The 26,189-nt window shown below is 42.7% G+C and overlaps 1 protein-coding gene across 3 annotated transcripts in view; it reads left to right on the top strand.

The window, feature by feature from the left end:
- The first annotated feature begins 5,451 nt into the window (after window positions 1-5,451).
- TXNRD3 (thioredoxin reductase 3) overlaps window positions 5,452-26,189 on the top strand; it is a 49,859-nt gene continuing 29,121 nt past the window's right edge. The window contains exon 1 of one of the 3 annotated variants that reach the window (XM_072989526.2): window positions 5,452-5,662. In XM_072989526.2, coding sequence (XP_072845627.1) covers window positions 5,540-5,662 — 123 coding nt within the window. In that variant the 5' untranslated portion in view covers window positions 5,452-5,539. Of the gene's footprint in view, window positions 5,663-5,793; window positions 5,833-6,101; window positions 6,457-26,189 lie in introns of those variants that run through there. The other 2 variants (XM_078385245.1, XM_078385244.1) reach the window with 2 other exon arrangements.

Here is a 26,189-nt window from a genome sequence, read left to right as displayed (position 1 = left end):
CAAGCTTTAACTAAAAATGTAAGTATCTGTTAAATATTGGCAGAGTGTGTATGCTGTTCCTAGTGCTGCCTTTTTTTAAAGCTCTGATGGTTAATTTCATCTTTTTCCTGGCAGAGTCCACATTTGCTGCTAGCACTAATTCCTTTAATCTTAGCTTTTATCAGATTTGTTTGGAATGCTTGTTCTTGTGCAGCAAAAATTAAGCCTTCAGTTTCTTTCCCAGTTTTAGCCTTGCCCATGTTGAATTGTTATGTTTTCCATCAATATTTCTCAGGTGTTGTCCATGTAGTGGCTTATTTTTCCAAGTGTTTAATTTATTTTCAAATTGTTGTTTCTTATTTCTCTATTTTCACTGCAAGTAATTAAGTGTAGTAGTAGTAGTAGTAGTAGTAGTAGTAGTAGTAGTAGTAGTAGTAGTAGTAGTAGTAGTAGTAGGACAAAATCCTATCAGATATTATGGTAGATTTACATTTCTCCTCATGGGTAATTAAAAAGTATATATTACCTAGAATAATATAGGAGAGGTCCTTCCTAATGAATAATTAATCACAACTTCCTAAAATTTAAAATATATAGAATAGTTTAATGTACACTTCCAAGATCACACTGAGCACACATCAAATTATAACTGTCGAGAAATGGAAAGGGAATGGAGTTGTTTAATTTATGCAATGTTCATATATTATTTGTTTTATCATGGGCCAACTAAATAAGGAGGACACTCCTTCCCTAATCTTCCTGTGTGAAAGATGTCCTAATCTTTTAAACTTAGGTTAATTATTGAAGAGCAACTCCAAAAAGTTATGGGTACTCTGGCTTTCAGTTTTAGAAAGGCAATTCGTATTTCATCCCCAGCAACAAAAAAAGCTTCAAGAAATACAGGATATGAAAGGGCATAGTGATAGATAAGAATACAGATGATACTTGAGATTCATGGTACAGTACAATATACTCTAATATTGAACCTGGGAGGTAAAATATTTCATGGAAAATAAATGGGGTTGATCAGGCCTGAAACACGAATCTTTAAAAGGATGATAGCAATACTACTCTGGCAAAATTTTGAAGTGTTGTGACTGTGACATAAGTCCAGAATTTGGGAAAGTTACCAGGATTCCAAACTAGCATGGCCACAGATCACGTTTGGCTAGGAAATTTGAGAGTTACAGTCTACATAAGCAACTCCCCCTTGTTCTGTGTATTCTTTCTCCTCCCATGAAAAAATTGCATTATTTGCAACTACCAAAACTGTGCAAAAAATCGAAAGCTAAATATTTAAGTGATTTCAGAAAAAATAACTTCAGAATATCTCAAAACTATCTCAGCCAGGTCAAATTTATCATAAATATCTAATGGTTAATGGTGAACTTCAACCAAACCAGTGATTTCTAATTGTCTTAGAATGAAGTTTCATAACCCAGCAATTTAAAGAATTAGTTTACAAAGAGGGAACAAACCAACTATGAATTACAGGCACTTCTTGTAATTTTTAATCCACTTTGGCTGTTATTCTGCTGACCAATAACCAATATAATAATCTAAAAGGGGGAAAAAAAAGCTCTTGTAGTACTTTTAAGACTAAGATATTGTTGTGTGGACAAATGCTTACAGACCTCTATTTTAGAATAAATCATTATTTTAAAGCCTATCGGTAACTGTTGATATCTATTCTTGAGTGGAGCCCTCCACATGTCTACTGAAATGCAGGAGGATTTATTTCCAAGCAAGCACACATACTACTGATCTGGCAACCCTACAGTCCTGAACACGTCTACTACAGCAGGGTCTCTGACCCCCAGACCGAAACCCGGCACCGGTCCTTGGCCTAGGCAGGAGCGAACTGCAGACACAGATCTCCTGCCCACCTGTAAGCAAGCCATCTTTGCATGCGCACAAGTGTGCCATGCCCCCGTGCAAGTGTGCCACCTCCCCGTGTGCATGCATGTGAGCCATGCCCCCATATGAGCATGCCACACCCCCGTATGCACGGACCCCATCCCACACAAGCGTGCCATGCCCCCCATGCGTGGACCCTGCCCCCTCAGTTGGGAAAAGGTTGGGGACACCTGTACTAGATAACATTCTTAGGACACAGCTACATTGATAGCAGAGAGCAAGCTAGTGTGGGCTGCTTTGGAATGGTCTGTGGGGCTTGATGAAAGCAATCTAATCCAGCCCAACCTTTTACACAGAAATGGCTCCTGTCATTTCCGTGTGGTCAGATTACCGTAAGTTGTTCTGATCAAGCTCAACAGTTTCAAAGCCAGAACTGTAATATGATTTAATAAGCGAGCCACTTCTGTATCTTGGCAAATTAATCACTTCCCCTGCTAGGCAGAGGGCAGGTGAAGGGGGGGGGAGTGTGAGATGGAAAGTGGGGGCAAGGCAGAGGGAGCAAATAATTCTGAGGGAGCAAAGTTGGGCCCATTGATCTAGTGAAAGGAGGCAAGACAGACAGGCAGGCAGGCAGGCAGGCAGACAGACACACACACACACACACACACACACACACACACACAGGTGCTGTTGGAGGATCAGCAACTTGCATGCACACACACAGAGACACATTTCCATGCACATATTCACCTGCTCTCTCATTCCATTTCCCACACAAAATCTTTAAAATAATGCACATTGTCCAGCTCTAGTGATGTTAGAAGCAGAGCCCCCCCATCACTTGCTTCAATGTCATCTGTGAAAGAAGGGGGGTTGGAAGGAGGGGGGTTGCAAGGGGGAGGAGTGATAATGGAGAAGACAAAAAAATTGGAATCAAGCTGTCAGAGAGATGGAAAGGAGACGTGGCAATCACCTGCTTTGGCTCGTTTAGGAGATTATTTGCATGTACCAATGGGAGCTGTTGGGAGGCGGAGCCAGAGAAACCAGAAGGGAGGGGTGAGACAGAGAAGAGGAGTTTTGGGAGTGAGTTACAATGGTGCCTTGAGTTGCAAACTTAATCCATTCCGGGATTAAGTCATAACTCAAAGCACCATTTCCCATAGGAATACATTGAAATGCGATTAATCTGTTCCGGCCGGAAAAAAAAAAAAGTGTAGCCTGTATAATTAAAAATTGTAAACCGCCCGGAGAGTGCTTGTAGCGCTATGGGGCGGTATATAAGTCCAATAAATAAATAAATAAATAAATAAATAAATAAAACCCATTCCAGCAGGGACTACACAATGCAAGACCCATCAAAGCACAGAAACATAACCTCTGAATCAAACAAACCTATTCCAGCGGACTAAAAAACACGCTGCGAGCCCCAAACCCACGCTACAAAGCCCTGTACAGTACTCACCAGAACAGGCTGATTTTAAAAAGCAAAAAGCAGTACCAGGCAGTCCAAAGCCTCTCTCCCAAGGCACACTCTCTAATAGCTGGGGCAAAGGAGCTACAGAGAAGCAGCCTCTTCGCTGACCAATGGTTAGCATTTTAAATTTCCCCGCCTTTTTTCCGGTCATATCTCAAAGTTCTGATTGCAAGTCAAAGCAAAATTTTGTGACCGAAGCTGGTCGTAACTCAAATTGGTCGCAAGTCAGGACAGTCGTAAGTCGAGGCACCACAGTAGTTAGTTAGGGAGTTAAGAGTCAGAGATGAGAGTCTGAAGTAAAAGTTACTCTGTGGGAGTTAGAAAGTGTGGTATAGTGAGAAGTCAAGATAGGCAGTCAAGAGTGCGGAACTTATACAAAGCTAAGAGAGTTAAGAGTGAAACAAGTTATTACTAATCTGATGAATACTTTAAAGCAGGCTTGTCCAACCTGTGGCCCGAGGCCGCATGCGGCCCAGGTCAGCTCGTAATGCGGCCCAGTGCAATTTTTTATTTTTAAAGAAATTCCAAAGTTTCAAGTTACACTGCCAGAATATGGCCGGGGCATGTCACAACAGTAGAGGGGGAGAGAGGGAAGGAAGGAAGGAGCGGGAGGGGAGGGGAGGGGACAGGGGGGCTGCGTGACTGCATTGCGCCATCCCTGTCAATAGGTGGACCCCCTCCTGGCCCCATAAAGCCACCAGAGTCGAAGCTGGCAGCCTCTGCTGTCTGAGATCGCAGCTGCCGGTAAGCACGCTTGGAGCGGGGCTGCGGAGGACGGCTAGGGCTGCCCCCCCATGCGGCCCAAACCAAATGTAGGTGCGGCCCAAACCAAATTTTCATCTTCTAATGTGGCCCAGGGAAGGTGAAAGGTTGGACACACCTGCTTTAAAGTCTGTGGAGAACCTGTTTAAACGAACTGTAACCAATAAACCTGTTTTGTTCAACTTTATACTCAGCTTGGACCTCAATCTTTCTAATTAAAGGGTGTTGAAAGTGGTCAACTGGTGGTAGCAGAAAGGAGAGAACCTGTTGTGGGCCTCAGACTAGTGAAATAATCTGGGGACATGCGAGGGGCACGTCACAGGGGACAATATGAGAAGGGTGCAACACATCTGGAAGCAGCTAAGTGGAGCTCATTGATACAGTGAAAGGAGGCAAGGCAGTTAGTAACACACACACACTGGTGATATCTGTGGGGTGGTGGTATGTTTTGTACACACACCTACAGCTATGCACTTGTTACACACACACAAACGGGAAGAGAGCTATGCACATATTTACTTGTTCCCTCAGCCCATTCCCCCCCTAAGCTTTAAAATGATGCACCATCTAGCTTTAGTGACCAACCCCTGCACACGCCTGCAACACGGACATACGTTTGCATGTGCACGTGAGCACGCAGGTATGCAAGTGCAGAAACCATCCGCAACTGGAGCAATGTAGACAATCACACAGGAAGAAAAGCGAGCTTATTTGGGCCAGTCCTATTCGTTACCAATAAATAACATCCCACCCGAGACCAACCTGGGGGCGGGGGGGGGCGGATTGGTCCGCTTTAGGGTCCAGTTGGAGCACTCCTTGAAAAGGAAGGTCCTCTCTAGAAGAACCACGTTTTTAGAGCGCACCCAATCGTTCCTGCAGGGGAATACGGAGCGGGTCAAACGCCCCCTGACTAAACTTCATCCAGCTTCCTTTCGAGAAAACCGTGCCTAGGACTGCTTTCTGGCAACCGTTGGGCATGTCCCATCTTAAGAGGGGATCGGGAGGAGGAGGCAGAGGGAGGCCCTGGCATGAGGACTCCAGACGAGCCGGAGCCCGGCCCTCATTTCTTGTTTTCTCCTTGGGCGACAACGGAGGAGAGAGTTTGGGCAACGTCACCAAGGCGCCTCCTTCTTCATCCCCCCCCCCCCGCCGTGTTCGCTCTCGCTGGGTGGTGGGTGGTGGGGCTCCTCCTCTTCTCTCGCCTGCGGGGTGAGCGCGCGTGTGATTGTTTCTCCTCTCATTGACCGCTCGCCTCCTTATTCCCGCCTTACTCTTGAGGGAGGAAGGGCGGAGTTAAGGATGGCGGTCCCAGGCCGGGCGGCGTCCCCACTGCGCATGCGAAAGAGAGAAAGCGAAGGCGAGCGAGCGAGCCAGTGAGTGAGTGGCGGCGGCGACTGTGTGGCTGCGTCTCTTTCTCTCTTTCTCTCTCTCTTTCTCTCCGCATTGCCTTCGGCGAGAGGCACAGCCATGCCGCCCCCCGGCCAGGTCCGGCTCCCGGACTGGGACTCCTTGAAGCTCCGCGTGCGGACCATGATCAGCTCCCACCGGGTCATGATTTTTAGCAAGAGCTACTGCCCTTTCTGTCGGAAGGTAAGGAAGGTCACCCGGCAGAAAGGCGCAGGGGGGGGGAAGGGAGGGGGGGGGGAGGGAAGGCAGGAAGCCGCCGTTGCCGTGGCGACCGCTCCTGAAAGACAAGGAGGGGGCGGGAGCAGAGAGAGAGAGACGCCCGGAAGGCGCCGGCGGCCCCTCTCTCGCTCTCGGTAGGCTGGGGGAGGGGGAGGAAGGCCGTGGTTGCCCCTCTCGATCCATGGCCCCTTCTTTCCCTGCTCTTTTCCCCCCGCAGGGCCTTTTGTCACCCGGTGGCTCCTTGAAGGCAGCCCGGAGGAAGCGAATGGGTGGCCCAAATGGCTGGCTCCCACGCCGTTGCACCAGGCAGGACTTGTCTGTCTGTCTGTCAGGCGAGGAGGAAAGAGGAGGGTGGGTGGGTGACCCCTGGGTGACCCCTGGATTAATGTATGGCGTTGGCTTAGGAGTAACTGAAACTCATGGCGGAGCCCAGCGAAGTGGCCTTGCCTGCTTTTGCCCGCGCTCCTCCAGGACTGTTGGTTTGGGAAATAAGGGCACGATCCGAGGCAAATGTGAAATGCAGGCTGGCATAAAATCACGTCATCAGATGTGTTCTTCTGCAGCTTAAATAAATGTAGTGCCAGGGTTTTGGGGGTGGTGCCGGTAAATGTCCCGGTGGACTTAACTCTTAGGGGACTGAGCCTTATAAACATAAATAAAGGAATAAATCACTTGTGGCTTTGGAAATATATTTTGCTGATATCAGACAGTCTTCAGAATAACTGTGGGTATGGGCCAGCTACAGATCTGTTTGCAAGGTAAGAATTTCTCCTGACTGGTGTGTGGGATGCAGTGCTGATCGATGTTAGTTTTATGACCTCTGTTGGGACTCAGTTAAGGAAAGAAGTAACGTGAAAGAAAAGAGTATTAGTAGAACAGGTTTTGAAACCCTTATCTTAAAAAATGCCAGGCTTTTCATGTCAGACAATGAGAAATATAATATAACAGTGTCAAGCATTTTGGCATTCAGGAATTACATGTTTGGATCTTTAGAAATGTTTTTTAAAATGTCTGCAAAGAGAATGTGAAATAATTGTAGGGTGGAAAACAAATAATTGGATTTCTGTACGGATTAAGATATCTTTTCCCCCTCAGCGCTTCCTTTAGAATGTCACTCCCAAACACCCACACTGGAGCTCTTGGGATAGAGGCAATCCTCATGGAAATAGGATCATTAAGGGCTTGGCAACGAGTAGTTGAGGTTCCAGAGTGTTTCTTGGTACCTCATCACATTCCTGTGGTTGCAACTAATATACATGTTTTTAATTGAAGGAAATAGGCAGGTGATTGAAATGCGTTGTATAAGAGTATCGCAGAGAGGAACAAATCAGTTAGATGAGATGTTACGGTAGATTTCTTGTATTCAGTCTAATATTTTGTTAAAGTGGAAGTTCCACTGTATTAAAATGCATGATTTCATTGACTCATTTACAGGATTCAGGTTGCAACTTACTGCAGTGTGTCATGGAAGTTTCAGGCATGGCATGTAATTCCAATATGTTGCCTCACCAAATAAAAGTTGGTAAAAATAAAGAAACCTGGAGATCTGAGTTGAGCAAGTTCTTCTTTCTGGGCTTGTAATTTGCCCAGCTTTGTCTAGGGAGTAACAGCAGTGCTTCACTAAGGAGGAAACTAGCACCAGAAATTATGGCAGAAATACAGATGTGTGGAGGTTAAATATATGTTCTTGAACTAGGCAATAAACTTGAACATGGATAAGTTTTGCTAAGAGTATGTTGAAATCCCTGGCATATGTAAGTGAACTCATGATCTCTCACTGACGGTATCAGTTTAAGAGGTGAAGAAAGAATAAATGAGTTTACACAAGGAGGAAAAGGGCATTAGTAGGCCTAAATGTTGAAACTGGCTGTCCTACTTTGGGCACATCATAGGAAGACAGGCTTCACTGGAAAGGGCAATAAGGCTGGGCAAATCTGAAGGCAGCAGGAAAAGACGACCAAATATGAGATGGACTGAACCCCTAAAGGAAATCACAGCCTTGAGTTTGTACGAGCTGAGTAGGCTGTTGAGGACAGGACATTTTGGAAATTGCTCATTCATGGAGTTGCCACAGGTTGGGGGTGATTTGGCAGCACATAACAACAACAACAACAACAACGGTTATCCTAAGTTCCAATCCACTTTCCCTGACATAGTGTCCTGTGGGCCATTTTATACATCAGATCTCACCTTTGATCTCAGATGGAGAATTCTGACTTCAAAGGTCAAGATTGATTTGCCTTCCCACCCCTTGTTTGTGATCTCCTGGATCTTTCTGTAGTCATAATGATTCTGTGCTGGAACTCTGTTATTGGAACAGGGTGGAAGCTTGTAGAGATGTGGATGGGGCTTTGGACACTATTTCATAGAGGATGTCTGGTCCCTTCCAGTGTTCAGCCATTCCCCGCCCCCATATGTGAACTTTTAGACCAGCTAAGAGTTGATGGTCAGTAAGAGTAAAATAAGGTATTTCAGAGAACAATGCAGAAGAAAAGATAGGTCAATCAGTTCTTCTTCTTCTGTGTACTGTAATACTTTTGATCCATGAAAGCTTGTGATGAAATGCATCTGTTAATCTTTAAAGTGTCACAATATTTTGTTGTTGTTTACTTTTCTTCCCCTCCTTCCTTTAATTTCACCAGCATGGCAGGACTTTCAGTACATTAGTGGTCCAACTTAACAATAGACATACTTTGTAATTCGTAGGGAGGGAAAACAGTAGAGCAGGAAAGTAAATGGGGAAGAAAGCTTGAGGAATAAGAAGGAGGTTTTGAAAATTAAAAAAAAAGCACTGCATACTTCAGATATTGAAGGAAAGACTGAGCCATGCTGTTGTCTTTGGGTATCATAATATTGCAGAAATATATAACTGAACATGTATTTCATATATATGAAATATATATGCTGAACATGTCAGTTAGTGATTATTAGCAGTGGGTCCCAACCTTTTTGACACCAGGGACTGTTAGTTGAAGACCATTTTTCCAAGGACCGTGGATGCTGTGGTGCATGCGTGCGTGCGTGCGTGCGTGTGTGTGTGTGTGTGTGTGTGTGTGTGTGTGTGTGTGTGTGTGTGTGCGCGTGCGTGTACACATGCGGGAGGTGTGTGTGTGTGCAGGGGGGCGGACACCTGTGCGGGCATGGGATGCAGGTGTGCACGTGGAAGGTGGGTGGGGTGCAGGGTGTATGCAGGAGGCATGTGTGCATCCATGTGTGCATGTGGGGGGTGCGTAGGGGCGGGCGGGATTGTGCACATGTGCATACACGTGCATTCCTTCAGCCGAGGAGGTTGGAGACTCCTGGTTATTCGTTTTTATCTTTAAATGGATGAGGGAGGGTGCATTTAAAATTTTAGACTGGTTGATTAATTCAAAATGGAGGACTGAAATAATTGCAGAAATCCTGTTGGATTTGGCATAGTGTAAAATTACATTTGCCTACATTCACGGTACCTATGTCTGTGAGTCCCTATGTTGGATCATATAAACGACTGTGCAGCTGGCCACACATGAACCACACAACTGACTGTGTAACTGCATCTACAGAACTGCTTCCTGGATAAGACTTCTGCCTTGATGCAAATTTTGCAATAGCATACTCAGCTTGAAGTAACAGGATTTTGGTCAATAATGCAATGAGCTTCCTCTTCAGCATTTAATTTTTGAACTAGAAAGCTACTAATTTTTTCTCCTGTCATTTTTGCAAAGCTGTTTATGTTCTAAGCCTTGGGTAAAGTTTCCAGAGTTTTTCTCTGCCCATGCATTGATACAGGTTTCTTGAAATTTTTAAATCAATTTTTCTTCCAGTCAAGTGACTTAAATATCTAATTAGAAATATGTTATGCAGGGGAATTGTGTAGAATTTAAATGTTGTTTGAAAGCACAGAATCAAGCAAATTTACAACATCTTCTTAGAAACTATTTTGTTTGGATAGATTTTATTATTTTAATGCCTAATTCATCAGTTAAAGATTTCTCCTGCATTTGAATGTTGCAAAAGAGTGAGGACACATGGGGGACTACTTGTAACTTTACCATGTATGGCTGAACCTGCATTTATTGATTGTACAATTGATGAAACTGGCTGAACAGTTACTCTTTAAATGTGACATAGTCTTAATTAGCCCAGTATACTTTTAGAAATAGAAATATTTTCCCTCCCTCCCTCAATCACTGTGTCCAGTGCTTATTTCCCAAACTCTACATGTTGCATTATCAAGGTTCTTCCTTTTGCATTCTTTGTCTTTCAGATTTTGAGTCTCTTGTCTGTAAGCTGTATGAAACGGTTTTTCATGTTAATCTCTTCTTCTGTCTCAGCCCATCTTTCAATACCTTTTCTGTCGCCTTTTTTAAATTTTTGCTTTGTTTCTTAAGATTTTTGCAAACAGTATATGCTGAGTATGATCTGATTCCTGAACAAAGAAGGTTCAGAGACCATGTAAATTTAATATCTTTAAAGGTAAGGATGTCTAGGCTTTAGATAATTAGAGATAATTAGGGAGTTCTGTGTAAATTGCAGTGCATTTTTGGAAGAATAAATTAAGTAGTGATGTAACAAACAAATGATATCTTAGAGCAGTGGTTCTCAACCTTGGGTCCCTTGATGTTCTTGGACTAAAACTCCCAGAAGCTTTCAGCACTAACTGTGCTGGACAGGATTTCTAGGAGCTGCAGTCCAAGAACATCTTCCCAAGATTGGGAACCACTGTACTAGAGACAGAAGATGGCAAGTACCAGCAAGTTTGGGGCTGTGCTTTATTGTAGATCTAGCTTCTCACCTGTTTGATGAGCTGTCATCCTCACCTGTTTCCCTTTGTGGTCCCCTGTGTGTGGTTTTATGACTGTGGCATAAAATCTGTGACAACTACTTTGTGCATGAACATTATCCCTGTCCTCTATAACAATCATGCCATATGCACCTCTGGAATACAGTTTTGCCAGTGCCTATATCTCTTATTTCTGAGGAAGGTTTTTCACTTTTTTCCCCTATTTTCTCATTGAATGACTTAGATACTACTCAAGTTTTAGTCCCTTCTTGAGTTGCTATGCTTCTGATGCCCCTATGCTTCAGGTTTCTTATCTTATGAGCCCTTTTCTGCCCAGTTACTCAGGACTGTGTTTTGTTGTTAGTTCCATGCCAACAACAAGCACCTCTTGAAGGTTTAGTTTGGATCATGCTATCCCCATCCTCCATATTAATTTCACATTGTGTCCAGGCAGAGATGACAAGTAGGCATGGTCTCTGTTTCTCACAGTGAACAATAGAAGTGGGAGCATATAAGCAATAAGACACCACATGTAACTATTGTGTGCATTGCTTTGTTGAAGCATTACAGACTTTAATAACTAAAAGAATTAGATAGTTACAAAGGAGGAAGGATGTCAGATTGTGGCATACATTAGATGCAATTAATTTCAAAACAGGAAGGTTGTTGTTTAAGTTAAGATTTTATTTATTTATTTATTTATTTATTTATTTATTTATTGCAAAAATGAATGGCTGCTTTAGAGGCATTAATATATCTAGTTGGAATTATTTTAAATTTAATGAGTTGATCCAGATTTTGCCATATTTTGAGTAGACACATTGAAATCAGTGAGGCTGTGGCGCATATTAAAACCCCACTGAGCTCAGTGTTAAGTTCTCAGTGTGTCTTCTTTTGTTCTTGATTGAAGAACTACCATGGTTGGAGTTGTACCATGGTGGTGGGGGTTAATAACACTTCTTTTGCAGTGAGCAAACTTATCTCTGAACAACTGATATTATTGGGATTAGGGGGAAATACCCTTTTTTTAATGGGTTGACGAGGCACTCTGCACAGTTTATCTTTTTTTATAATAATGGTGTTTCTTTTTTGATTGAGTTACTCAGTGCAGTTAGCTCTACTGGCACAGTTTGATGTGTATTTCTGCCAAAATAGAAAGGGATTGTGTAGGTTAATTAGGGAGATTTTTATGGCTAACTTTTTGAATTGGGGCATGTGTATATCAGTTTGTTTCACTAAAATTAAGAGTGTTTTGAGGCTTATTGATGCCTTCAAACCTAGGAAAAACATATTTCCAGTTTTAGAAATAATAATGCATTAAACAGTGATTGCTTATTAGGCCCACCTAGTGTATTCTCAGTAGCTGATGTGAAACAGGAAAGTACAAAACTACAACAAGTCTTAAATGCTGGAATAATAACCTACAAATGCATATGACCTTTGACTATAGTCATTTTGAAAACATGCCTTTAGCTACAATATTGCATATCTGAATGGGCATGCATGCGCATAATCACCTGCCAAGTCAATTTAATTTATGTTACAAAACTGACTTATGAAACATCAGTCATAGGAGACAGCTAATTGGCTTCAGTAGGTGAACTGGTTTTAGAGGAGCAAAGGCAGATGATGCCAATAATTGCTGTAGAAAGCAGACTATCATACTAGGGTCTATTAAATAATGTTTTACATTTTAGAATTGTTCAGTAATATACTGAGACTAGTAGTTCCTGTTACTCTGGCCATCTTTACCAAGGTTTTTTTAAAGGGTCAAATAAGTGTTTTAAAAATGTTTGCACTGCAGTTCCTAACTTAATGCTTGATTTCTTATTGTATTCCAAGTTGTATTGTACATCTTGGAGGGAAGTTGTTCATGTCCCTGCAGAATGTATTGCATTCATGTCACTGCCGTGAGATTAGTTAAAGAGTAATAGAAAAGCATTATGTGAGTATCAAAAGACAACCAAAAGATATAGTGGCACAGGTCCGCAATGAAGGTGGAAAAAATGATAACAGAGGACAAAGAAAAGGCAGAGGTGCTTAATTCCTATTTTAGTTCAGTCTTTTCCCATAAGACAGACTATGAACTTCCAAACAAATTGGAAGTGCAAGTGGTGGGCACAGGATTGCAGCTGGAGATAGATAAACAAATAGTCAAAGAATACCTACCACCTCGGACAAGTTCCAATCTCTATGGCTGGATGAACTGCATCCAAAAGTACTTAAGGACCTGGCTGAAAAACTCTCAGAACCGCTATCCATTATTTTCTTGAAATCATGGGAAATGGGGGAGGTGCCAGAGGATAGGAGGAGGGCCAATGTTGTCCGTAAAAGGGCAAAAAAGAGGAACCTGGGAACTACAGTCCAGTCAGCCTGACATCAGTCCCAGGCAAAATTCTGAAACAGATCAGAAAGTCATTGTGCAAGCACCTAGAAAATAAGGCAGTAATAACTAGAAGCCAACACAGATGAAGCGTCAGGTGGATACAGAATTGGCTACAGAATTGTACTCAGAGAGTAATGATTAATGGCTCCTTCTCTAACTGGGAGGAGGCAACAAGTGGAGTACCACAGTGCTCAGTCCTGGGCCCCGTGCTCTCCAATATTTTTATTATTGCCCAGACTGGGGGGGGGGGACTAGCGGGAGGCATGCGGAGGTGGAACCAGAAGTGGCAGCGGAAGGGGGAATCCCAGGCATGGATGTGCCTTGAGACCCCACTCTGGATCTTTTGCCAGCACCAGCTGCTCCAGATCCACCTGCTGAAGCGCCAGCACCACAGCTGCGTGCGGGGGGTCTGGCTGCGCGGGGGGGAGTAGTGATCCTGCGACTTATGGCTTGCATGCCAGCAGAAAGGGCTTCACATGCCAGCTGTGGCACACATGCCATAGGTTCACCATTGCTGTCCTAGCTGGATTACTGTAATGTGTTTTATGTGTGGCTGCTTTTGGAAAGTGTTCAGACACTTCAGTCAGATTGTTAACAAGGATCATATTACTCCCTGCTACAGCACCTCCACTGGCTGCTGATACATTTTTGAGGACAATTCAGAGTGCTATTTTTAACCTATAAAGCCCTAAATGGTTTGGGTCAAAGATGTCTCAAAGACTGTGTCTTCTACTATGAGCTGGCTTACGTGCTAAGATAATCAGGAGAGGCCTTTCTCTTGTCCCACCACCTTCACAGATGTATTTGATGGGGTCAAAGAGAGCCTTACTTGCTGTTGCTCCCAGACTGTGGATCTCCCTCCCTCAGGAGGCCAGACTGGCCTCATTTTTGCTGTCCTTCCCCAAGCAGGCAAAGACTGTTCTCTTCAGGCAGTCTTTTCTTTAGAGACTGGTTGTCTAGGGAAAAAATTACAGAATATATTTTTTTTATTTTATTTTATTTATTTATTTATTTGTAATGCTTTTACCAAACATTTAGACTATAATGTTACTAGGGTTATGGAGTTACTGAACAAGAACAGTTTCACGTTACTATGCTATGTCACTGAATGGTCACTTAACTGATTCTCTGGCCAGAGTACTTGACCGCTGTCGAGCCACCACCTCCTCCTTGGACCCTTGCCCGGTCTGGCTAATCAAAGCAGCCAGGCCGATAACAACAGAATGGGCCACAGTAATAATAAATGGGTCTTTCCTTGAGGGCAGGTTTCCCTCTGCCCTCAGGGAGACACTCATTAGGCCCATAAGAAAGAAACCTAATTTGGCGGCGGACGAAATTGGCAATTAAAGGCCTGTCGCCAATATTTCTTTCATGAGCAAAGTAGTCGAGAGGGTGGTGGCTGACCAACTTCAAGCACATCTGGATGAAACAGATGCCCTGGATCCTTTTCAGTCGGGCTTCAGGCCATGGCACAGTAGAGACGGCATTGGTCGCCCTGTACGATGACTTGTTGAGGGAGGCCGACAGCGGTAAAATTTCTTTGTTGGTCCTCCTCGACATCTCAGTGGCCTTCGATACCGTCAACCACGGTATCCTCCTGGGGAGGCTCTCTGAGTTGGGTATCGGTGGCTTGGCTCTAGCCTGGCTCCGTTCCTTCTTGGAGAACCGCCCCCAGAGAGTGCAGCTTGGGGAGAGTATCTCGGCCCCATGGAGTCTCAATTGTGGGGTTCCACAGGGGTCGATCATCTCCCCAATGCTGTTTAACATCTATATGAGGCCGCTGGGTGGGGTCATCAGGGGATGTGGAGCATCGTGCCATCAATATGCTGATGACACCCAGCTCTATATTTCCTTTTCACCAACTGCAGGTGATGCTGTCCTGTCCCTCCAGCACTGCCTGGTGGCCGTACAGCAGTGGATGCAGGAGAATGGGCTGAGGCTGAACCTGGACAAGACGGAAGTTCTGAGGGTGGGTGGATGGTGGCTTGGGAAACTCCCTCATGTTTGGGGGGGTGACCCTGGCCGCGAAGAGTGGGATCCGCAGCCGGGGTACACCTGGACCCAATGCTCACCATGGAAACACAGGTGGCATCGGTAGTCCGCACCGCCTTTTTCCACCTTTGGCGGATTGCCCGGCTGCGACCTTACCTAGACACGGGGGCGCTCACTACCTTAGTACTTGCGCTCGTAATTTCTAGATTAAACTACTGTAACGCGCTCTACGTGGGGCTTCCTTTGAAGCTGATGCGGAAACTTCAAGTGGTGCAGAATGCGGCGGCCAGACTCCTTACTGCATTGACTTCAAAGTGTTAATGCTTACATATAAAGCCCTAAACGGTTTAGGACCTCGATACTTGGCAGAACACTTACTCCCAACTAGTTCTACCCGTGTCACCCGCGCGAGCCAGGAGGTGAGGCTGAGGAGCCTGACGCTGAGAGAGGCCCGGAAAGAAAGAACTAGAAACCGGGCTTTCTCGGCGGTGGCTCCTCGTCTCTGGGATAACCTACCTCTGGAGATTCGCGCTGCACCCTCGCTGGGTACTTTTAAGAACCAACTAAAAACATGGATGTATAGGCAGGCCTTCCCTTCCAGTTAACTCCTGTCCTCTTTCCTTTTTTTCCTCTTTATTTGATTTATTTTTATTTTTCCTATCTTATAGAATCATTTATTTAATTAATTAATTGTTATACATTTTTTTAGAACTTGTTATCCTTATGTTGTAAGCTGCCTAGAGTGGTCGAAATGACTAGATAGGCAGGGTATAAATACAATAAATAAATAAAAAATTAACTTTAAACATCATCACAACAATTTAATCTGTAGTTACAATGAGGTTTATCTACATTACTACCTCAGACTGTTTGATTATGTTAAAGAACATTTACTAAAGCTTAAGGCAGAAAACTTATAATAAACGTATATATCCCACTGACGTCACAAGGTTTTATTCTAAGAAACCTGAGAATCATCTGTGAGATATAAAAGGATGGATTTCAAAAGGGGATGGGAGGAACAAAAGATGACTTCTTTGACCTTACAGATACCTAGAATACTGATTTATTGCTTAAGAGACTTTGCTAGATAGCTTGATATGGAAACTTGCGACACTTCTAATCTTTCCACAGAAAGCTCATTCACTCAAAAGGAATTTGAATGACACAAATAAAGTATTTCTGCCATACATCAAAGGGGTCACGGACCGCATGGGGAAACTTTTGAAAAAACACAACCTACAAACAGTATTCAAGCCCACCACAAAAATACAACAAATATTATGGTCATCCAAAGATAGAAGGGACCCCCTCACCACTGCAGGTGTATACCAGATACCTTGTAGTTGTGGACAGGTATATTGGAACCACAAAACGAAGCATCCACACCAGAATCAAAGAACATGAGAGACACTGCAGACTAAAACAACCAGAAAAATCTGCAACAGCTGAACATGCCCTAAAATAAACTGGACATGAAATTCTATTTCAAAATACTGAAATACTGGACAACACCAGCAATCATTACGTCAGACTGCGTAGGGAAGCCATTGAAATCCACAAGCACCAGCAGAACTTCAACAAAAAAGAGGAAAGTTTGAAACTCAACAAAATTCTGCTCCCAGCTTTGAAAAATACAGCGTGCAAAAGGTCAATGAACTCTACCCAGCCACAAGAATCAGGGATCACTACACACAAAAGACCAGCTATCGACACCCATCAACCACAGTGACAGACAATCTCTCCACCTTATCACAACAATACACCCACAACAAGACACACTAATCACCCATCTCCTGAAAAGGACAAAAGCCTATCTCACAGCCATAAATACTCAACTCCCAAGCAAACTACATCAGAGCACAGAGTGCTGTCCTCTGAAGATGCCGGCCACAGAGACTGGCGAAACGTTAGGAAGAACACAACCTTCAGAACACGGCCAAAGAGCCCGAAAAACCCACAACCATTAGATCCCAGCCATGAAAGCCTTCGTGAATACAACTTTATTTGTATTTAAAGTACTGTTCATAAGCTATAAATCCTTATAGTGCAGACCTGGGAAAAGTGTGGCACAAAGGGCCACATATGGCCAGCGAGCCTCTACTGTCTGGCCCATGGACAGTTTTGAACATCAAAACCATTTAAAGCTTTGTCTAAAGTTGATCAGTTGCTTATCTTTAACATACCGCAAAAAACCTCTTTAGTATTTGTGAAGATTAACAAATTTAAAAGAAAAACAATCATAACATCACTGTTTCATTTTATTTTTAAGTAAAGTTGGTTCAGCCCCCGAACACAGTTCAGATTTTTCATGTGCTCCCCCTATAGAAATTAATTGCCCACCCCTGTTATAGTGCTTGGTTCCAAGCTATGTGAAGGACTATATAACTTCATATGAGCCTCTTTGGCTTTCAAGATATTCTCCAAAGGCTCATCTGAGTCCCACTGTCCTCCCAGGCTAATTTGGTGGAAATGGAAGAGACAGTTGGCTCAGCATCTGTTTCCATGCTTTCAAATGCATTGCTACAATGTAGGCCCCTTCCTTCTTGACTTTCCATTATCAGGCAAAGACCTCCCTTTTCAGGCATGATTTTAATCAATAGTGAGAGTTTTAGGAACACTCAATCTATCGTTTAAAAATTATTTTTTTAATTATTTCAATGGCTTTACCCTGTTTCCCCAAAAATAAGACCTAACCTGAAAATAAGCCCTAGTATGATTTTTCAGGATGCTCATAATATAAGCCCTACCACCCAAATAAGCCCAAGTAAGCCCATTGTGCAGCAACCAGAAGATGCCATGACTGTATTTGGATAAATGTAAATTGTTGTACATGAAAAAAATCCCCTGAAAATAAGCCCTAATGCGGTTTTTGGAGCAAAAATTAATATAAGACCCTGTCTTATTTTCAGGGAAACATGGTAATAGCCAACATCCTATTGGCGTTTGTGTAAGGTTTGCTTCACTTGCCTCAACTAATTGACAAGATGTTGAGGCACATCTGGATCATGTGCCTGGTCACATACTCAACTGCACAGCTAAGATGTGCCCCTTATCAAATACAGTGGTGCCTCGCTAGACAATGATAATCCGTTTCACTGAAATTGCTGTTTAGCGAAATCATTGTCTAGCGAAAAGCATTTCCCTATTGGAATGCATTGAAACCTGTTTAATGCGTTCCAGTAGGAAGAATCGTCATCTAGCGAAGATCGGCCATAGGAAAGTCGCTTTGCGAACCGTCGATCAGCTGTTTAAATAGCTGTCTTGCGAAGCTTAAGTCCCGAAAACACCCGTTTTGCGAGCGTGGAGGGAGCTGTCAAAATAGTCTAGCGAAAATTGGTTTGCCAAGCAGGGACCAAATATTGTCCAGCGAAATTCCCCCATAGGAATCGCTGTTTTGCGAGTCGCTATAACGATTGAAAAAAGTCAATGTCTAGCGAAAAAACTGTCATGCGGGGTAACTGTCTAGCGAGGCACCACTGTAGCTCCAATTAGTTGTGCCAAGTTACACCAATAGTATTCTAGCCAGTGTGCAGGCAGAGCAGTTGGGAGCTTAAGACAAGAACAAGATGTTGCAGAATTTTGAATTTTGGTTAAATTCTTCTAGCTGCAAAGCAGAAGTGCAGTGAATTGCACAGCAGAATATCTTCACGTTCCCCAGGGCAAACCACCCCTTTTTTTATTAACTGGAACCTACAGTCTCAGTAACTCACTCTGAGAGATTGGTAGGAGAAAAAAATAAAAAGCAATATTCACTTATTTACAGTTGAACAAATCAAACAGCAAACTAGCAAAAACAAATACAGCTGCTTTTAGCAACAGGCCTCAGCAGAGTCCCTTAATTGCTTATAATAGACAAAGAGAGGGAAAGAGCTCTGAGCTGAGAGCCAAGGTTCCCTTTTAATTCAAAAGGCAGGAGGAAACAATTGGTTAGTACTGGACAGACTGACAGTCATCACAGCTCAGAAAGATCCATCCCAGCCAAAAAATGCTAAAGGCAGCATGCGAGGTTGCGAAAATATCAAAACAAGATACTCAGCAACACAAGACTTGGACCAATTCATACCCGAGGCTCTTTTGTTAGTTCAGAGAACTAAATGTTGCTCAGAAATGAACGATTTCTCTCTCAGAAGCATTCATATGAAATATTCTCCATGTATCCGAATAGAGCTGGCTGGATAGCTCTGACATGAAAAATGTGGTGGGTTTTTTTTAATATATTTTTTATTTTTTTGGAAATATGGTACTGAAGGAGAGCTTTGTGGATACCCTGGACAACCAGAAAGATGAATAAGTGGGTCCTTGAGCCAATAAGGCCTAAACTATATCTGGAAGCAAAAATGATGAAACTGAGGCTGTCATACTTAGGGCACATCATGAGCAGGAAAGATTTCCTGGGAAAGAAATGTTGAAGGCAGCAGGAGAAGAGGAATAACAAATATGAGATGGATTGATTCCCTAAAGGGAAACACAGGCTTGAGTTTACAAGAGCTGAGCAGGCTTGCTGAGGACAGGTCATTTTGGAGATTGTTCATTCATAGGTTCACCATAGGTTAGAAGTGAATTGACGGCACATAACAACAAATCCAAATGAATGTATGATTGCATTGGAAGTTACAGATGAAAATTTGCCTTTCCTTCCTGTTACCCTTCCACAGGTAGTTTTTTTTTTTAGTTAAAAAAAGTTTTTCACATGTGCATTTTTTTACTACCTCAAAACCAAACGTGTATGGAGTTACTGTTGTGTTCACAAGTGTCTGGAAATTTTCATTCTTTTTCTCTGTGTAATGTAGTCTAAACTTTTCCACTTTTTGTATGCTTGAGCAAATCATAAGAAGTAAAACATATTTTGTATTTTTCTTTTCTGCAGTTCCTTCCAGGTCTGTGTATTGTAAAACAAGGCTGTGTAAACACATGCTTAAAGATGTCTTAAAATGGCTGCCATTCATATGTTGACACTGGCCAATCCTTATCTATCCTTTATATCTCAAGATACAAGAACTATTATTAAGAGCTGTTATTTCCTGTTAGTCTGAATGGTTTAGAACCCTGCCAGACGTCATCTACTGAGTACTGTAGTTCCATACCAGGTCTTTGCCTTGGGCTGATTTCCCCTCCCACCGATTCCTGAGGTTTCAATGACAATATTTTATCAGTTTTAAAGAATAAGGCCAAGGCAAATTATGGACACTTGAAAACATAAACCTATACAGACATTTTCAGGACATGTGAAATAAGGGACATAGCTTTTCATGATGGTAGGCTTGTTGTAATCAATACAAATTCAGACACACAATGTAAACATTGAAGAAAAGTTTTAGGAATTTTGCTGACTTCTAAAGTTCTACATTACGACCATTACATATGGATGCATTCAAGGAAAGACTGAACTACAGTCAGCTTCCTTTTCTCCTCTCAAAATTGTTTCCTTTGGCAGTAATTTCATTTGGCCAGTATGGGTTGAATCCAACTCTTCTTCCAACTCACTAGTGGAAATGAAGTGCACCAGTGGAACCAATTTTTCCTGCTTGCAATCCCTTATGCAAAGAAGGCCCTCCTGAATCAGATTTGTGGGGCACATGGAGCATGAAGGATAGGTAGCATAAGGAAGAAAATGTCCTATTGCAGGAATATGCCAACATCAAGGTGATCCACCAGAATTTGTTTGCAAGGGGAGACTCCACAGAACTCCATTTTCTTTGTGTATGAGCACACATGTTTCCTTTGATCTCTAACAACACATTCAGTGACATGTAGAAGTCTGCAAAAAGTGGGAGAAAAGTATCCTGTTGAACTTGCACTGAGTGGAATGTTCCGTCAGGATAAAAACATGGGATGCACAAGCATTTGTACTTCCACAAGAGGTGATAAGAATGAAGAAAGCCCACACTCCACATGCATAAGGGCTGTACTTGCACATGTGGAACAATTCCATGTTGAAATACTGGCAGGACCTTCCACTCACCAGAAGCTCAGAAGGACATTGGTCCCTGCATTTGAAACAATCCGTGCAGGACACCAGTTCACCAGTAAAGGGGTTCCCCTGATTTAGAATAATGCCCCTCCTCTTGCAAACATTGGTGAACACTTTGCAGAGAGTAGCAGTAGAGTCTGCAGCAGTTATCTTCTGCAAGAGGAGAAACTGCTATGCTTCATCAAGGTTGCAGGTTCTGTTTCTGATTCTAGAGGTATCTTCCACTGCTTATTTTACTGCTAACATAAAGTTCCAAGAGGGGTATCTAATGCAGCCCTCAGGCTTGAAGTCGGCTACCTGAAGGTTGAAGCCAGAGCTTGGCTGGCTATTTTTAACTTTTGGCTAAAACTAACCTTTCAACCAATTGGACTGACTTCACTGGTATTACAGGATAACCATCAGTCACCTTGGAAGAGAGCAATATACCATAAAATCAACAGATACGGCTATTCAGTAGAAAGTAACCAACAAATGGTATATGTTAAGGCCAAGAGTAATCTTAGGCAGCGTATTATTGAGACAGAAAGGCAGCAGGATCTTGGTATTATCAGAAATAGGTTTACAGTTGACAACGCATTGCTCCCACTGAAACCGGCAAAATATCTCTACTTACCCCTAACACCTACCTAACACCTAAACAACGCAAAGCTCTTACTTTGGCCCGCTTCAATGCACTTCAGTCAGCAGTCCAGGAAGGGAAGTATAACAACATCCCTTACCCTCAGTTTATGCCCCTGTAACTGGTGAGATTGAATCTATCTCCCATGTATTACTACATTGTGCTTTTTATTCTGACATTCGAGAAGTTCATGTTAACCCTTACATAAGGGCATTTCCTGGATGATCAGAGGCACATTACACACTGCTTTTGTTGACGGTGCAATGCTCTGACAGATATACTGGGCTAAATTTAGATATGCTGACAAAAGTAGCTAAATTCTGTGCTGCTGCAATCAAAATCCGTGAAGGAAAGGTTCCGCCTAGAGCGCAGCTACAGAATCTGTAAATTGCTGTATAAATTGGTAATGTTCACACGGGCTCTACGAGCTTCAAAGTAACAATTTTGGCATTCTATGTAAGCTGTAATAGCCCATAGATAAGGCCTATGATAGGGAGTAAGAGATACTTGGTAAGATGTATGTTTTTGTAATTTGTTGTTTTATTCTTATTGTATTTTAACTTTGCTGTAAGCCGCCTAGAGTAGTCTTCGCGACTAGATAGGCGGGATATAAATAAAATAAATAAATAAATAAATAAATAAATAAAATATATGGATGTTTTTAGTGCTTAGGTATTTTAGTGTTTTTGTGTTTTTAATGTTTTTAGATTGTTTTTATGTCCCCAAATTTAAATAATGTATCTTAATTTTGCTGGTCAATGACCGTAATAAAACATTTCAATTTCAGTTTACTGCTAACATAGTTATCAGCCACTTTAAATTGTACAAATGCTGTCTTGTAAAAAAAAAAAATCCCTGATAAGAGTTAGGGAAGAGGTCCAGCTTTTCCCTTACTGGGCAGGCTTGCAGTATGTAGATAGGACAGACAGAGTTCTAGGAAATGTATACTAGGCTTGCTACACTCTTGTTTCCCAGTGAACAGAGCTGGGGTCTGGAACATGTGTTTCCACCAGCATCTGATACCTGCATTCTCCATCCTTCAACCATCAGCTTGTATAATGACTCTCTATCCCTTAAACAAATGGCATTATTTTGACAATCCAGTTTCACCCAGTCACCTTCCTACATAAAAGGCATGGAGGGCTTATGGTGAAAGGAGGGGAGGGACTTCCAAAATTGAATTAAGATGCTCCCCTCCTCAGACCATTAGCTGCAAACCGCCGACATACCAGACATGAGATAATCATGCTGGATCAAACTCGTAACTCTCCACAACAAAATAGATACAACTGGGTGGGTTTTATACCAACACTCATTCCTTAATACAGTGGTGCCTCGTATAACGAGTGCTCTGTTTAACGATGAATCCACCATCGGGCGCAGCGCTTTCAGAGAAGCCTCCCGGTGGGGGGGAAAGATTGGATAGGCTTCAGCCTTCCTTCTCCACAGCCCGGCTCCTCCCAAAGGGCTGCCCCGATGGTGCTTACAGCAGCGGAAGAAGTGCCCGGTGGGGGAGAAATGACAGATCGGCTCCTGCCTTCTCCCCCACCGGGCACCTCTTCCGCTGCTGTAAGCACCATCGGGACAGCCCTTTGGGAGAAGCCGGGTGGTGGGGGAGAAGGCAGGAGCCGATCCCATCTCCCCCCCCCGAGGCTTCTCCCAAAGCGCTGCGCCCGATGGTGGGGGAGAAAACCGGATAATCCGTTCCTATTGGAACGGATTATCTGGTTTTCAATGCATCTCTATGGGAAAACACGTTTCACTTAGCGATGTTTTCCCATAGCGATGTTTTTTTTGGAACCAATTAAACTTGTTAAGCGAGGCACCACTGTACCCTGTTTCCCTGAAAATAAGACCTAACCTGAAAATAAGCCCTAGTATGATTTTTCAGGATGCTAATAATAAAACCCCTACCCAAAAAATAAGCCCCAATTAAGTGAAACCCTGCCCTCCACTATTGTGCAGCATTGTGCAGCAACCAGAAGAAGATGACATAATTGAAAAATAAAGCATCCCCTGAAAATGAGCCCTAATGCATTTTTGGAGCAAAAATTAATATAAGACCCTGCCTTATTTTCGGGGAAACACGGTAAAAATATTGTTAAAGAGAGAGCGAGGGAGGGAGAGAAAGAAAAAATGCTGTAGTTTGTGAGGATGAAAAACTTGAGAAAAATGAATGAGGAAATAAACAAGAGTCTGCTAAAACAAACTTTGGAAAAAATATTGAGAAATAATAATAATACAGTAATCTGATTAGATGAGGAAATTCAGACTGAATGGGGCTGGGGATGAGATGGAGGTATGAAGAGGTGTGGCATCCACCCTCATGCCCCTTTTGCTTGACCTTCAAACCTCAGAGCACATGAAGGCAGACACTCTCTTTTCACTGCTGCCACCAGACAATCTCTATATCATCATTACTTCAGAAAGATTTAGGTCCACTCTTCAAGTTCTTTCAAATAAAACTTTATTGATTACAGAGATTGATTCATAGATATCTTCAGTAGCTAATCACACCTCAGAATTTCCCAAACTACACACACTATTACTCTCTCTGACTTTTCTCTCCTGCTTGCCTGACTTTTCTCTACTGTCTGACTCTTACTCATACGGACTGATTGACTTAGGCTCTGCCTCTTATAGCATCTCTCCCGGCTCCGCCTCTCAGCAACATTAATATTATTATTATTATTTATTTAATTTATATGCCGCCCACTCTACCCAAAGGTGCATGAATCATTCCATTACGTAACAAACGTACATAATATAACATGAACCATAGACCTAATAGAGAACACTACAAGAGGCTACAGAGAAAATTACCTCATTGTTTTGATAGGTTGTTTTGTGGTTCACATTCTTAAATGTACATATATACACATCTGTCCATACATATGAGGGAGAAATCCAAAATATTACTTTAACCAGGACTGGGTGAGGATCCCCCACCCCCAAAATGGAATAGCCAAAACATTGAAGAGAAGCACCATATAGAATCATAGAAAAGTGAAGTTGGAAGGAGCCTACAAGGCCATCAAGTCAAACCCCCTGCTCAATGTTGTGTGTTCTGCATTTCGGATGATCGAGAACAGATCTTACCCCTCCTCTGTATGACAGCCTTTCAAATATTTGAAAAGTGTTATCATATCACCTCTCAGCCTTTTCTCAAGGCTAAACATGCCCAGTTTTTTCAGCCTTTCCTCATAAGTCTTGTTTTCCAGCCCCCGATCATCCTTATTGCCCTCCTCTGAACTTGTTCCAATTTGTAAGCCTCCTTGAAGTGTAGTGTCCAGAATTGGACACAGTACTCAAGGTGAGGCCTAACCAGTGCTGAATAGAGGGGGACTAGCACCTCGTGGAATTTGGAAACTACCGTATTTTTTGCTCCATAAGACGCACCGGACCTTAAGACGCACATAATTTTTAGAGGAGGAAAACAGGGAAAATATATTCTGAACCAAATAGTGTAATAAAATTTTTAATAAACTATAACAGAATAACATTTGAACCATGTAAAGTGAACAGCAGTCAACAGTGGCATTAAGAACCATTACCACTGTCATTAACAAATGGAGAGACTTAAAGCTTTGTGTACTCTAGTTTATGTACCATAAATTTGTGTACCATAAATTTAATTCAAGTACATACAGACCATTACCAGCCAGTGATAAGACCTCTACCACGCTACCTATATTTTACATTTCCTTTCATCCACTTCCTTCCCATGCTTATAGAAATGTTTCAATGACAGATGAGATTGTTGTGCAACTCTGCCCATCTACAGCTCAAGCCTATATTAAGTTAGAAATGGTTTGTTTGATTTTACACTGCATTGAGAGGTCCCTTTTAGTTGTGTGGAGGATAAATAGTGGAATTAAACTATTTAACAGCTGGTTTTCCTTATTTACTTTAGGTTATGAAAAAGAACAGCAACACAAAGCTTAACCCATTCACCAGCAGTAGCACATGCTCAGCATAAGACCAAATCTCGGGTTTCTGACATAATTGAACATTTATAGCATGCAAGGCACAACAGCCATGAACAATGTTCTTGACGAGCCAAAAAAACTGATTACAAACTATAGTAGCTGAAATCAGGAAGCAGGTACTGTATTCCAGTTAGAAGTCACGAGGCACAGTTAGTTTCCTTGCTGCAACACCTTTTGGAAATACATTCTCTATTAGATGCCCGGAACTAGTTGAAAAGTTTGCAAGTCGAATCCAAATTTCTTGTAAGAATGCATTGAAAATTAATTAATGCATTCTTATGGGGAAAAAAGGTCAGAAACTTTTTAAAAAATTAAAAGAAAGTCACTTACCAGGTACTGTAGACTGAACCCAGCTCTTCACAGTGCCTTGGTAGACCCCAGAACAGTCAAAAAAGAGCCCCAAACAGCTAAAAGCCAGCAGGCAGGCAGCAGCCATTTTGTGTTCTTCTCCGCTCCTGCCCCTCCCCTCTCCTCACCTAACAGCTGATCGGCACTGGTCTGAAATGCTTCCCAGGCAAGCAGGTTTCAACTCAAATGGAGCACCTTTTCACCCAAGCACGATTTAACCCCAAACAAGCAGCTTTTAAACTAAATTTTACATTTTAAAATGACAATACCAGGCAGTCCCAGGACTCTCTCTCCCAGCTCCCTAACTGCTTATACTAGCAAGGAAGCAGACAAGCAGCCTCTTCACTAACCGAAAGTTTGAATTTCCCCGCTTTCCCTGCCTTCCCCGCATATTAGGTATGCTAATATCTGTGCACTG

The sequence above is a fragment of the Pogona vitticeps genome, chromosome 2, assembly GCF_051106095.1.
Source record: "Pogona vitticeps strain Pit_001003342236 chromosome 2, PviZW2.1, whole genome shotgun sequence".
NCBI lineage: Eukaryota > Metazoa > Chordata > Lepidosauria > Squamata > Agamidae > Pogona > Pogona vitticeps.
This window is presented reverse-complemented; position numbering and strand designations above follow the sequence as displayed.